We start from the raw sequence: 15,131 nt of genomic DNA, 5'->3' as shown, positions 1-15,131 counted from the left end.
AGGTTATGACAGAAATAACACAAACAGGAAGTTTGTCAACGGCAGAGGAAACCACATCTCTGCAATAAGTAACCACCTTCGTCTCTCTCTTCCTCCTCCTCCTCCTCTCTGTCTGTCTGCCTTCTCCTAAATGTTCCATTCACCTACTTCAAACACAAGAAATAGGGTCAAACACAACTAACTACTAAACACTACCAAAAATTAAAAAGTTTACAGTATTTATTTCAAATCACAGACAACAAAAGAAACAATAACACTGATTCCATTATGTTACATAAGTCTAATAGGTGTTGATGGTTCAGTATCTGAGTTTGTGTCCTTTAAGCCTTTTTTATGAATGTTTTTCTGAATAAAGGAACATTCAATCTTGCATTGTTGTCACTGCTATCATTGTTGTTCCAATGCAGTGTCTAGGTCAGCACAAAGAGAGGATGCAGGGGGAAACTGCTGAGAAAAATACATCCAACTCAAAAAAGTTCTTAGTTACAGCTCACCTCAGTAGCTGTGTGCAGTCACTGTGTACAGCGGCTATAATAACACAAAGCTCCATATACAGTGTATAGTGATGGCAAATAACTGTTTTCCAAAATATTGTAAGCTTCTATTAAAATATCTTAGAACATTTCTTAGCAACTAACTCTTCAACAAACAGAGCTGATGTTCCTGCACAGATATAAATACTGTTGATGATGATGATGATGATGAGATGATGTTGATGATGATGATGATGATGATGATGATGATGATGATGATGATGATGATGATGATGATGATGAGGAAGATGCAGATCAGAAGTTGTAACCGCTGCTCCTGTTGGATGAAGGTTCTCTGCTGTCGCTGACTGCCAGTCGCTCCAGTGCTGATTTGACATCACACAGAAAGAGCAGCAAGATTTCTTATATGACTATGTGTGTGCGTGCATGCGTGTATGTGTGCATGTGTGATCATGCGTGTGTGTGTGTGTGTGTGTGTGTGTGTGTGTGTGTGTGTGTGTGTGTGTGTATGTATGTGCATGTGCTTTACCAGGGTAGGACAGTCTCTTCTCTCCGTCATCTTTGTTACAATTGTTCCCTCGATGGTGAGACACTGAGACCGAGACATACAACAAACATTAAAATTCAAATGATTCATCTGCTGTTTTCTGGGTCAGAACAAAAGTAACAGTGTATAAATCCATATCTCAATACGGTCTGACTATTTTCTATTAAATTAGACCATTAAATGGTCTAAATTTGATTTAAATTTGTTTTATTTAACTGACTTACCATCCCGATTCAGCAGTGAGTTTAACCAAACTACAGCAGGCTACAACATGTTAACTTTGGTTGTTATAATCTCCATTCATCAGACTTTGATTCAAACAGGGGCACGGTGTTGCAGTTGTTAGCACTGTCACCTGACAACAAGAAGGTTCCCAGTTTGAATCCCAGTTTGGTATGTGTGTAGCCCCCCCATTACCCTCACCCAAGATACACCTTAGAATACAATAGTGGAAATCACCACTAAAGTGTGTGTGTGTGTGTGTGTGTGTGTGTGTGTGTGAGACTCACCACTGTGACTCTGTGTAGGTCCGACCCAGCGAGTCTGCGACCTGTTTGACACTGAAAACCAACAACACAGTGGCCAGTGAACATGCAAGCAAATACAGAGGTTATACTTTGTACCTGAAAGTTGCAGACAGTAGTAGTGGACTCTACGGGGCTCTGTTATGGTGAAGCATAACTGCAAAGCAGCAGCAGTATTCGGTTGTAGGTCACCTGAATCATACAATCAATCTGAATCTGAAAGTCAATTACAGGAAGGTATGTATCTGTTTACAGCCTTATATACCGTGAGAGATGGATGGTGAAAACACAGCTCAAATGCAATCACGGCTTTGTAATTAATAGCATCACACAGAGTCACCTCACCCTGTAGTCACTCAGTGATAATGTGCAGTCATAAGGTCATAAGGAGCATGTTCACCATGAATTAATTATTCTATTCTATTCTATTCTATTCTACTCTCCCTGTTTGGTATAATCCTTTGGTTTTCAGTCTTTCTTGGGCATAAACTTTAATCTGACAAGTCTTCTCTAATCTAAAAATATGAGTTCTCAGCTCAATAAGTACAGATTGCCTACAAACATGTGTGCAGATGCACATATAGGCACTGTGTGTGTGTGTGTGTGTGTGTACTCACATCGCTTCTGCAGGGCTTTGACGGAGGGTCTGGTGAAGCGGATCAGTAAAAGGACCACCAGCACACAGCAGAGCAAAGCCGTCACCACTTTGTAGGCCTGCAGCTGCCCCTGAACATCTGGTTGGACCTCAACTGGCTCAGCTGGACACGCACGTACACACGTACACACACACAAACACACACACACACACAGCAGTATAACTAAACAGGTCATGCACAAGCTTTGTTGTTTAACTGTGCAGTCGGTCATCAGTTGGTTTGAGGGCTGCTATGAGAGGAGGATGGAAACCATGAAACATGATGAAACAGTCCAAGGATTTTTTAAATGTTAAATGTTCAAATTGACAATTTACAGGTCAAATATATGAAACAATGGCAAATGAAGAGACTGTGAGACTTGTGTGTATGTGTGTGTTGAGATTGTTTGTAATTTGTATATTGTATCAGTGTAGCTGTAAGAAGTGATTTAGGCTGCAGTAGTGGCTCAGTTAAGCGGGGGGCACGCACAAGTTAGCTGTATGGGATCATTCATAGTGCTGCTATGTGTTGTTTTGTGCTGTAGAAACAGGAGGTTAACTGACAGTGGATATGATGGGACCCGTGTCTGTGTGCGTGTGTTTGTGTGTGTTAGAAGTTTGTGTGTGTGTGTGTGTGTGAACATTTATAGCAACAGACACCCTGGCTGCCACTCATGTGCTTCAGTAAGTAGTCCATTCATGCCTTAGCTGTACTATTACAGTTTTATTATTCACAGTGTGCAATAAGAGCCTTACTCTTGTTACTGATTTCAATCAGAATTTTGCTTTTTTTTACAGAGGAGAAAACACAACCTTCCACAAGCACACACACACATACGAACACACACAGTAGACCAACCTTTGCATTGGACCGCCAGTGCCTCACACCTCTCTTCTCTATCCTCTGATATGCTATAACCATTCGGCATTTCTTCGCCTTTCTTCCAGTTTATTGGTTCTTTACAACCTTTCTTGTTCTCACACACGTTTGTCAAATGACGCCTGATGGTTGTATTACTGTCATGACAGACATGTGAAGGAGTGGAGGGATGGTGGAGCATCAGGTGTCCCTCACATTTACTTGTCCATTTGACAGTGAGGAAGAAGAGGACAGGTGGAGAGCTGCTTTGGTCGGAGATGGGGGCAGCATCGGTGGCTGGAGCAGCACTGGACAGGTTGACTCCGTCACTGGAGTTCCCTGTGGGGTGGGAATTGGTGCCTTGCTCAACTACCGCTGTTTGTACTTCTGTGAGACAGACATCAGTTAGTTTGAAGGAGACACACACAAACACACTGGTTCAAAACAAGTCAGAGCAGTAACGTTCTGGAACACATTGATGTAAAACATCCGGCCTTTTCAGTTTCGGCCCTCCTCTCTGGAGCAGCCTCCTCCTCAGAGTCCTGCAGACTCTACTGCAGCTGTTCAGTCCCTCCTTACTTCTACAAGACGGCCAACACTTAACAATGTCTACTGTCTAATATTACATATTACTATTACAATTTACTACTTCATATTTGTTTTATTTAATTGGATTTATTTGAAATATTTATAGAAATATGGTAAATTAACTCTAAATTAATCTTGTCAACCACATAATAAAATTTAATTAATTTAATTTAATTTAATTTAAAACAGTCAGTGCTGTTGGATATTTGTCATTTCTGTTATTACGTACTTAGGGGGTTTATTATTATTATTGTTTTTATTATGACTACAGGGCAGTTTTAAAAGCAAAATCCCTCATTAATATTCATGATGTGTGTTGGTTTTATTGGTTTTACTTAATGTTTATTGTCTTTATTCTAAGTTTAATTGTATATTAATTGTGTGAGGCATAAATAACAGAGCTCTTGACAATAACATACAAATTATCCAATAATCATACATAATACAGACCTCAAACAGGGTAAGTCTGAGCTGCACAGTGTGACAGATTAAATACCTTTGATAGGTAGAACGAGAATCATGTCAGTAACAACCCACTGCTCTAATGTCAAATAAGTAAATATCAAAACGTCTTTTGTTCCTTCTGCTGTGTAAGATAAGAAGAGAAAAACACATCCAGTATACTTGTACTGAACCCATAATGTTACATTGTAATCCAGGTCTTTCTATTGGAAACCAATGAAGTATTCATCTGTTTCATATATTAATTCATAATTCATCTTACATTATCTAATTTTCTGATCCAATCACTAATGTTCTCACATGTGTTCATGATAATTTATTATATTAAACTGTTTATTAAAAAGATCTCATCAAGAAGAGTCAGAGCTTTGTCACTTTTTTCAAATGACACGTTCTGATGCTCTTCACACCACAAACCGCTTTCTATTCAGTGCCGCTGTGTTGGGTTGGCGGAACAAGTTTCAGCAAATTTGATTTCAAAGTCTATGCATGCAAAAGTGAAACTATCTGCACGGCCAGATACAACTGTGGGCAATATGAAAATGATTTTTTTTTATTTGGGCGAAGCAAGGCTTTATAAGTTCTGTTAAAAAGTCCATTAAAAACAGATTGTTTGCTTTTACTGCCTCCAATGAGGTTGTTTTCAATGTCTGTCTTTTCAAATAAATTACTCTGCTCACAAGTTTGATCTATATCTCAATGCACTGAATGTGTTGCAGCAGTTAAAGAGGTTAAAATATAAACTATACGCATATACAAACCAGGCCTGTTTTCTGTAACCTAGTGTGACCTAAGCCTATAGGTAATAACTCTTTTAATATGTCAGACTATTCTGTCGATCTCTATCTGTTCTTCAAACCAGCAAAAATGATTTTGTTAAACTTGACATAAGCGAAATAAGTTCAGTTTTGGGTGGAAGAGACTTCAGTTGTACATGTCTTTAATATAATTGTACTGTTCAAAGCGGGAAAGGTGCTCCCAGGGAGTGGAGAAGCACCAAGATACTTTACATCCGTTCAGCAAAACTGTAAATGTTCATCAGCATTATCAGCAAGATACACCAAAACTAAGAAGAATAAAATCAAGCAGCACAATGTGCCCTATAACACTGTATAAAGTAAGATTGATTTGTATTGTTTGGAAAATATAATCAGCGGTGTCAAAAGTGAGAGAAAGACAGGGGGTGGAGAGCGTGGCCTAGGGAATAGAGTGGGTGCTCTGCAACAAGAAGGTTGCCGGCTCGAATCCCAATCTTTCCCATCTGCATGCCTAAGTGTCCTTGGCAAGATACTGAACCCCTAAGTTGCCCCTCATAAATTTTGAGTGTACTAAAAATGTAAGTCGCTTTGGACAAAAGCGTCAGCTAAATGACATGTAATGTAATGTAATAACCTTTATTGGAAGAGACCTTGAGACCTTTGGACTAAATCCTGTATGTACAACAAAACTACCGATAGTCTTTGTTCAGCTGCAAAAGCAGCAGGTTCTCAAAGTTATTTGAGCCTATGCATGCTCTACCTGGCATGAAGATGAGCCCTGCAACACTAAACAGTCATTAATCGCAACTCCTCCGGCGCGGTCGTGTGTCGGCCCCCTCGGCCTGGCCGTCATCGACGCGCGTGCCGCGGGCACCCAACTCAAACTCTCCTCTCTCCTCCTAATGTTTTTTTTGTGTGTATGTTTTTGAACGATGAAAAACCGGAATGAAAACAAGCCCAAATTAGAGTGAAAGTAAAAAGTCGTCTGAAAAATAAATACTCCAGTAAAGTATAGATACCCAAAATTTCTACTTAAGTAAGGTTTATATACTATTATATTCAGAGGTGTCAAGTAACGAAGTACAAATACTTCGTTACTTGACACCTCTGAATATAATAGTATATAAATATGAAGACAACAGACTTAATTATCCTGCAGGCACGATAGGTCACATACAGTTTTTATGCAATTATCCAAATCGATTGTTTGCGCCTGTTTGAGTTTCCTGGCACCAGATAATGATTTTAGTTTGGTGTCGATGTGGGACGAGCGCAGCCGAGCCTCTGTTCATTCTGATGCAGTTCTGGTGATGGTTTTCATTTATATTAAAACCTGTTCCAACCTCAAAAACTTAAATATTTAGCCCTCAATCAAATATTTTATTTTTGAAACACTGCCAACAGCGTGATCCTTTGCAGTGTAACCCTGTGACCCGGAGATCAACATCGCTGTTCTACGCGATGAGTGATGCGCCCACGGCAATTTGTGGAAAGTCAGAACGTTTTTGTGAAGTTGATTAAACCCTTGTAACGTTCCTCACGCAGCTGCAGAAATTATACTGGAACGATCACAAAGCATCAGACATATCACCTTTTGCCAGTCTATTTGCAATTGTGGCTCATACACAAAAAAGCATCATCAGGCCAAGCACTGACGATACGTGATCTCAGACGTATCAAAGACATAACATTATTTTCTAATAAAATAAAAAAAAACTCGCTGTCCACTGCTGTAGAGTTTGATTTCCATCAGCCGCTTCAAACATTCATTGGCCTGGATTTAATCTCTCACTGTCTCATTAGCCATTTAAAGAGAAAAAGATTTGTTGCCTGAAAAAAAGATTGAAATACCTTTATACTGTAATATAATGAATCACTTCTCTCATCCCAGCTCGTATTACTAACACTTTGTTAGTGGTAGCTTTGTTTCCCGGACCACAAAATGAAGAATCTGACATAGGAGGTGGATTTGACTCGAATAACAGATCCAGACTCAAACCAACTGCACAGAGATTTACAGATGCTGTGACAGAGGATTGTTGATTTGTGGAAACTTGACAGTGTGTTACAAAGTCATCAAACCGAAGGGTGTGCTAGAATGAATTGGATTTGTCAATGCACACCTCACTGTGTCTAACAATACAACTCAGACCCGGGCAGAATGGAGGTAATGCAGCTTTTTAATGGCAGAGTTGCTGATGTGATCTTACTGGTGTAGACATCCCACACTCGTACTCTGCCCCGGGACAGATTTTTGCTGACAAATTTTCCTGACTGAGTGCAATGACCTGGAGCTTTCACTGTCAGCCATGACAGGTGCTGTGCGAATTCTTGAAATGTGTCCGGAAAGGAGCTTTTTTCATCTCCTCTAGAATAGACCATAAACACAAGTTATATACGCAGAGACCACATTGGCGGCTGGACCATATACCTCTATGTTACCGCCATATTAGACAAGTCTGGCTGTAAACAAATACAAGAAGACAAGGGGGCTGTTTAAAAAATTACAATGTTTTCAGTTTTTAAATATACAAAAACAAACAACTTGCATTAGTTAGGATATGATAACTGCAGGGGGAGTGAGGAGTGTGTATTGTATCTTAAAGAAATGTAAACACTAGTGAATCTGTTTTCAGGGAAGAACATTGAATGGCCTCTGTATGATACATTTGACCACTTATGCCTTGCCTTATGTTTTTCATTGTTGTGAAAGAAAACAGATGTGGCCAACAACAAGACAATTACAGATACAAATGATTACTAATGATTTGCAGAGGCGAAATTCAGTTGTTAACAGTAGTGGTAGAGCATATTTCCATGATATGTATTTTATTATATAATATATATATTCTAATTATATTGTATGCTATAGAAATAGAATGAACTATGAGAGCAATAGAGTAAAAAGTCAGATGTTATAGAAGTAAGTCTTACTTATTATATTATTATTATTATTATTATTATTATTAACCAGTAATTATAACAAGTTCAGAGTAGTATTAGAAAAATTTGATATTATGTTACTAGGACATAATAATAATATTATATTGTAATATCAAATAGTACGTAGCACAGGTTACCACTTGATAACAGCAGTATAATTTGGAAATAACTAAATAACAATACATATTTTTAATACAAGAAAAATGTATGAGTAGCGGTTAAAACATTATATTAATAATATTGACATCAGTAATAATAGTGTTTGTTTTATTATTTTTGAGTTTTGGGCCGCTACGTTCCGCTCACTCTTCAGTGGTTCATGTTTTGTTCCTGGATGACTCCAAGCTGTTTTTGCCACATAACAGTAACTTGACAGTAAACTCACCTTTACACACACAGTTATCACTAAATTTGAGTTATAATAAAAAATATGTTTATAACATTTGTTGTCATGTCATTTGCATCACTAATGCATTATAATAATGTGGAGGGGCCCATTAGCGTATATGAGCTACATATTATTATTCTTGTTTGGAGACCAACCGTCTCTGATTTGTAGTGAGGGAAATCAGTGACATAGTAATAAAGAAATGAGAGAGCGTACTGATTATTATTATTTTACAATTTCAGTGGGTAGTTACTGATCTGTGTTTTTAAGCTGCTGTTTCAGCGTCAACAACAAAACCTCATAAGGAAAGTTGTTAAACTTATAAACAACTGATTCAGTATTGCAGTATCTCTCAGTCACTTTACCATAATCTGCTTTGATTCTGATGTCAGATCTACTGAGTAATTATATATTTATGATCTGAACAACCTTCCTGAATCGCTCCTCACTCGCAACAAGTGTAAAATAAGTCTGCTCTGAGTTCTGCTAGCATGAAAACTTGAGTGCTGACCCTGTCTGAGGTAAACGTACGTCAAACACCACAGAGACACAACATCAGGACAACATGAAGCCTCCTCATGTTCAGTATGTACACTCACTGAGATGCAGTTTAAAGATAAAGCTAAAGAAAGAACAGCCGGACGGTGATGCTATGATAAACTAACTTTTAAGGTCAACGCTAGAAGCAGCGAGGAAACATTTTGACTTTCCCACAACATGGGTCCGAAACAGAAAGTTGTTGCTGTTGAAATGATTTTCTCACACTAGTTCATATATCTGCTGCGTATCAAATGCATCAAGATACATTTCTTTGTCTAACATACTTTGTTGAGCTTTTTGTCTTAGCTGCTTTCAGTTCAGTTCAGGCCTTGGAGTGTCCCAGTATCTCAGTGGGTTGAGGTTAACACTGTTCCAAACCAGCTGCCTGGTTCTTCATCAATATTCAGTCTGTGCCAAAGATGACGTGCACTTACCAGCAGTAATGAGGAAAAGAGCTGAGATGGCCACAACAGTCTTGAAATCCATGACAGTGCCAACTAACAACGAGTGGAGGAGACAGCCAACACAACGAGAGGCGACGCAAGTCAGATCAGACACTAGCAACAGAAAAAGTGATTAGAGAGGAAACAGAACAGAGGTGTAACTCCCCCTCCCCTCTTCTCTCTCTCGCTCCATTCAGTGAATCACTCTATCCACCTTCTGCTGCTGCTGCTTGTGCAAAAGTGCAGATTTCCTCCCTTCAAAGCAAGCGGCCGAGCGAGGAGGAGGAAGCAAGAAACGATGATGAGAAGGGAGGAAGAGGTAAAGGGCAGAGTGATGTGACACTAGACTTAGTTTACTTTTTCAACATGTTTGTGAGTCATGAGCCTCTGCTCTACAGTAGAATACTGTACATGATAACTTTGACAGGGAAGGTTGAGGCGGGAAATGTAACATTAAAAAAAAAAATGTTTTTTCACTTTGCAAACCTTTCACACATTCAAGCACTGACTTCGATTTCCTACAGTAGTTAAGGAAGAGCTTAGTATTAGTTACATACATGTAATTTACTTTAACCCCTGATTATTGCCCTGGTCTCCCTTATTTTGTCTTGAATTTGAGTTGGTTCACAACAGTGGTGTTGAACAAGATGTTGACAGTTATGTAGATTGTGTTTGTAGCACTAGTCTGTATAAATAGCTTTGTGCAACATTTACATTTATATTTTATTGTTACAAAATTACATTATTAATTATAATATCGTAAAGTAGTTTGTGAAATGACTGATATCAAAGCGTATTCTATCCCACAATGCACTGCACTGCTTCCTTAGGGCTATGAGGAAGATGATGACGAGGCCATATCTTTTTCATTGTATTACATGCAGTACTTGCACTGTTACGTATCTGTTAACAGTGCATGTGTAGTACACCATCACCAAAGAGCAACCTCTCGTTCTGTCTTTGTATCATATTATGCTAATGCATGGATACTGCTGACAGGGCCAAATCACCTGTTCTCCTTGTGTGTATAATGCTATGTACAAACCTGTCTGTGTTCTCTGCCTTATTAGCTGAATCCTGTGAAAACACTGTTCCTCGACACCTATAACTAGATACTGTATATGCTTATTTAACAACAGAGCTCTGTCCACTCAAATCGCCTCCTTTCCTCACCTCCTCCCTCCGACTCTAGATCATCTACAGGAGGCTGTTGTAGTTTTTTTCCAGCTGATCTACCTGCATACACCCTCGTCAGACTGTTATGGATAAATTCCTGATCCTGATCCTGATCCGTTTATGAACTAATCTGCCAGCCTTTGAATCGCTCTCCTCCCAACCACTGCCCCCATAGCCCAGGGTTCAGTTCAAGGTTTCTTCCTGTTTAAAGGGAGTTTTTCTTTCTATCTTTTTCTTATAAACAGCAATTATGTTATGTTATGGTTTCAAGTTCTGAAGTCTAGAGCATACAGATCAATCCACATCACCAACAACACTAATGTTTTTTTACTACCCTTGAGAGACCGATTCTGTGTATACTTTATGTCACATTTGAATGAAACCGATATGGAGGTAGATGTTGATGACTTACGTGGGCCTTACCGAGAGTTCTTTCTTGTGAGGGTTACAAATCTTACACAAAGACAGATAAATATCCAGAGAGGAAATTCAAATTTTCACATTTCACATTTTCACAAGTAGTTTCTATACACATCTGTGGGTTTTTAAGTAAATATTTTGTTTGATATCAAAGTGGATCACAGACTATCAGCAGATTGATTATTTGGTGATTATTATGTAGGAAAGTATCTGCATCTGAACTCAAATACCCTTTGAAATCTTTACTATTTATATATATATATATATAAACTGTTACGCAATTGATACATTAAAGTGACACCATTAAATGGTGTGCCTTTTGGCATTCAATAAGTTTGGTTATCATTTTTGTGTGAAAATAATATAAAAAATATTAATATTAAATCATAACTTTAATCGATTAAAGCTACCTTTACTAACTTAGATCGGTCGGCTATGGCTGAGGGGTAGAGTGGTCGTCCTCCAACCTGAGGGTCGGCAGTTCGATCCCCAGTCTGACCCATCTGCATGCCGAAGTGGCAAGATGCTGAACCCTGAATGGTCCCCCATAGAATAACAAAGTGCTGCGAATAGATGCACTGTATGAATGTGTGTGTGAATGGGTGAATTTAGAACTGTACTGTAAAGAGCTTTGAGTGGTCATCAAGACTAGAAAAGCACTATATAAATACAAAACCATTTACCAGAACCATTTACCTCGGGGCACCATCTTTCAGAGGAAAGCAAAAGATAGCCAATTTTTATTAAAAGTGATTAAGTCTCATGAAAGTACTACCTACAAATTTGGAACTTTTTTTAACAATTAAACTATAACCAAAATTTGGAACTTTTTTAACAATTAAACTATAACCAAAATACCATACAGATAGTTAGCAAAGTTAGAGGATATAGAGGAGTTCTTGACAGTGTAGAGGTTGGCAAAATTTTCACTTATGAAAAAAAATTGTGAAGACAATAAAGTATAAAAACACAATTTACTGAAGGTGTACTTACTATAAAAATAGGTGTATGTCAGTATGCTGAGTGTGTGTGTATGTGTCTGAGTGTCTGTGTGAGTTAGTGTGCTTTCAAAATTTTGGCTGGCCACTATGAAGGCTATAAACCATCTCCCCTGGTCAGAGAGAGGTGTGGGGAGATATGTGTGTGTGTGTGTTGGTGCCAGGTAAAGGAAAGTAGCTAGTTGCATGCAAATAATGGCTGTGAAGAGCATAACATAACTAACATTAACTTCAAATATAACTTCTAACCATAATATCACAGCATTGGCCTGGTGACCTCATGGGTCATGGGGCCCAGAGTGACCATCAGTTGTTGAAACTTGTGTCGAGGGTCAGTTTTCACACCTCTGCCTGATGTTGAAGCAGCCTTGAAGACTGAGTTCGGGAGGCTCTGGTTTGTCTCCAGAACAAAGAAACATGTAGTCACGATTTGACTACACATGAAGGCCGAACATACACACACACGCACACACGCACACACACACTGAATCATATAAGTTTTTATATCGTTGTATGTTGGATCTTTGTGTATTTGTGAATATTTTTAATGCCGTGAATTACAAAAAAACGACAGAAATCTTTGACTGACTCTGTTCTGTGTCACGATATGAGTGTGTGTGTGTGTGTGTGTGTTCCATGATTATTGCTTATGGGAGAAGTCCTTTGTGTGAGAAGTATTTCTTTCTCACAGCCACAGATGTGTTGTGTGGAATCTTGTTGATGTAGGTTGCGTTATACATCATCTCCTCCTTCAGTCACAGGTGAAATATTCTCTCCCTGACTCATCTCAGCTCTGACTACACACAGGACTCTGCTCCCTCCCCTCCGTCACTCTCGTTTTCTCTCATCCTCCGCCTGTGGTTCACGGGGCCATATAAACGACAAAAGCCCCACAAATTTTCACCTCCTCCTCTTCCTGCTCCTTTCTGCTCTGCGTCTTTTTTCATCCGTGCTGACACACGTCATCCAGCTCTTCTCGGGAGTCAGATGCATTTGAATTGACACAACTTGAGAAAATGACAGGTGTGAATCGGAGTTTGAATTTCCCTCGACAGGGATGACCTTCACTTCACATGGTAACAGTCTGCTCATATGTCTAAAATAATGAAATGTTAGTATTACACAGACAGCACTTTGAAACGTTTTCTCTGTCAAATAGTTGGAGAGATGTTCATAATCACTAAAATCAGCACATACAGGAACTAGGACATTTATAACATGGAGACAAAATTTTGAAAGCTTTAAGCACAGTGCATATATGACTCTATGTCTCTCTATGGTTAAAACATATGTTCTTTGGATTAAATAACAATTACAAATAGCTGGGCCTTGGAAACTTTAATTATTAGCATCTAAATTAAATATTGAACTATATGAATAAATCAAGTTCATCTCTTACTTTAAGAAGTGAGTTCTGATAACTCAGAATCTGTGACTCATTACAAAGAGTGAAACGTGTGTAGTGTTATTAAGCTGGTACAGAGAGGTTTTTTTTATTTGTACTTTGTAAAATCTGGCTATATAAGTTATAGCAGTTATTGTATTGTGAGAATAATTTTACAGAAATAAACATTCTGTGTTAATAAAATTAAATTGTATTTCCCTAATTTGGAATGAGGTAAACGAATTCCAGATTTTAAGTTAAGTTAATTTGAAGCCTAAATTGAGACATAACTTGAGCTTTTGATTTCAAGGTATGCGTTTTCTGAGATCAATATTTGTTTTGAGTGTGTGAAGTAACAATAACCAACCTACTTCTAGTTGTACAACTGCAGACCTGAAGAACAAAACAAATCAAAGGCAAACTTCTCTCTGATTCTTTGATTAAAGTTTCCATGTGTCATGATGAGGAAAGATATGTCTTCATGAGTCTCTGGTAAAATGTTCCTGCCTCAGCACGGCGTATAGATGTTGCAGTATTTTGAGTAAATGGTGTTATAGTTAAAATAAGGTCTACGGTCTGTCCCTTGTTTGAATTCTTTCTGTCTAGTAGAATTCTTCACCCATCCAACAGAAAGCTCCTCCTGCAGTATTGCTTATCTTATTTCTTCTAACTGTTCAAAGATCATACAATTATACATATAGTATTCTGTATGTAGCTAGGTGCAAAAATACAAATAATTAGATTAAAGAAAAATAATCATAGATACAGTTACACCTTTGATTTATAGTTATAATTTCAGACGCCAAAAGTGGTTGCGATATCTTCATGTTGATTTTTCACTGTTGGTCTTTACTCTTCTTAACGGTGTGACCTTGAAGTAAAATAATCTGGCAAATATATATTTCAATTACACATTACATTTCCATGTAACTTTCCGTAAGTGTGAATAAATCAAATAACTTGAGAATGATTTAATTAAATAATGTTAAACCTTCACATAAATATACACATTAACACAATTTATTTAATGAAATTACATTTAAGTTATTTGATTTATTGACCCTAACTTCAATGTGACTTTAATATGTTGTTGAAATACATAAAGTCAATCATAATTGTTTTGAGTGTGCCGTATGCGACAGGGACACACTCAAAACAGAGTGTGAATCTAGAAGGTGATCCAGGATAATTTTTTTAGCATTCTTTAACATTGGGGCCTTTTTCAAGATTCTCACACTTCCTCTGACATGTTCATGGATCTAGATGTGAACAATCCGGAATTTTTTTTAGGAACTGATAGCTATGAGTGTGTGTAATTTGGGGCCTATTGTGTTAAATTAAAGGAATGTTAGGCATTGGTGGAGGTTTGTACTATTTAGGGCTTTGTAAATAAAATCTTATTTTATTTGACTCAGTCTCCTAATGACATAGTGACCTCTGGCCCTTAGTTAAGTCCAGCAAGACTGGCTCGGGTGACTCTGGTTTTGACTGTAGGTGCTGATCATTGAACAGAATGCTGTACTTGACTTTCTCTTTCCCTGAGCATGGCTGATGTGTCACTGCAGCACGTGTTGTGTCGGTCGGATCGCTGCAGTTTGAGAAGTGGAGCTCACAGTAAAACCATTAATTAATGATTGAAGTTACTTTCTGTGTAACAGTTATTTGATTCAAAATTTGTTGAATATTAGCACAAGTAATTTCACAAATCAAATCAAAATAAATCAAATAGCATCCTTGTAATGTGTCCTTGTAATTTTCTTATATTACCTTAATTTGAATATGCTTATAGTTTGCATAATATAAATCTGTAGTAATGTACGAACTGGTGGACAGTTATTGCCTTTAATTCTAAATGTTCAGTTTGTGGTTTTTACTGAATAAAATCCTCTAGTACGTAGAATTGAAGACTCAAAGCGTTTAAACTAAGATCCACTTCAGTTTAATTATTCACAACCCCCAAAGAATGAGAACAA

The 15,131-nt window shown here is 38.0% G+C and overlaps 1 protein-coding gene across 2 annotated transcripts; it reads right to left on the bottom strand.

The window, feature by feature from the left end:
• Positions 1-201: 201 nt before the first annotated feature.
• LOC133954476 (uncharacterized) lies at positions 202-9,287 on the bottom strand. 2 transcript variants are annotated; one of them, XM_062388917.1, is made up of 6 exons: positions 9,172-9,287; positions 3,059-3,445; positions 2,183-2,323; positions 1,551-1,601; positions 1,024-1,086; positions 202-859 (listed from the first exon to the last, which is right to left on the bottom strand). In XM_062388917.1, the coding sequence occupies exons 1-6, from the start codon at positions 9,221-9,223 to the stop codon at positions 789-791; spliced, it is 765 nt and encodes a 254-aa protein (XP_062244901.1). In that variant the 5' UTR covers positions 9,224-9,287; the 3' UTR covers positions 202-788. The 2 variants fall into 2 exon arrangements, with proteins under 2 accessions (XP_062244901.1, XP_062244903.1); XM_062388919.1 differs by having other exon boundaries at positions 3,059-3,397.
• Positions 9,288-15,131: the final 5,844 nt, after the last annotated feature.

This window comes from Platichthys flesus, chromosome 5, assembly GCF_949316205.1.
Source record: "Platichthys flesus chromosome 5, fPlaFle2.1, whole genome shotgun sequence".
NCBI lineage: Eukaryota > Metazoa > Chordata > Actinopteri > Pleuronectiformes > Pleuronectidae > Platichthys > Platichthys flesus.
This window is presented reverse-complemented; position numbering and strand designations above follow the sequence as displayed.

Excerpts from the sequence above, each read along its gene's own strand:
- LOC133954476 (XM_062388917.1), bottom strand. The coding sequence starts at position 9,223 with ATGGATTTCAAGACTGTTGTGGCCATCTCAGCTCTTTTCCTCATTACT. Across the intron at positions 1,602-2,182 it reads CAAAGCCCTGCAGAAGCGAT|TGTCAAACAGGTCGCAGACT; the intron begins GTGAGTACACAC and ends GTTGGTTTTCAG. Across the intron at positions 860-1,023 it reads GAAGAGACTGTCCTACCCTG|CACTGGAGCGACTGGCAGTC; the intron begins GTAAAGCACATG and ends ATGTCAAATCAG.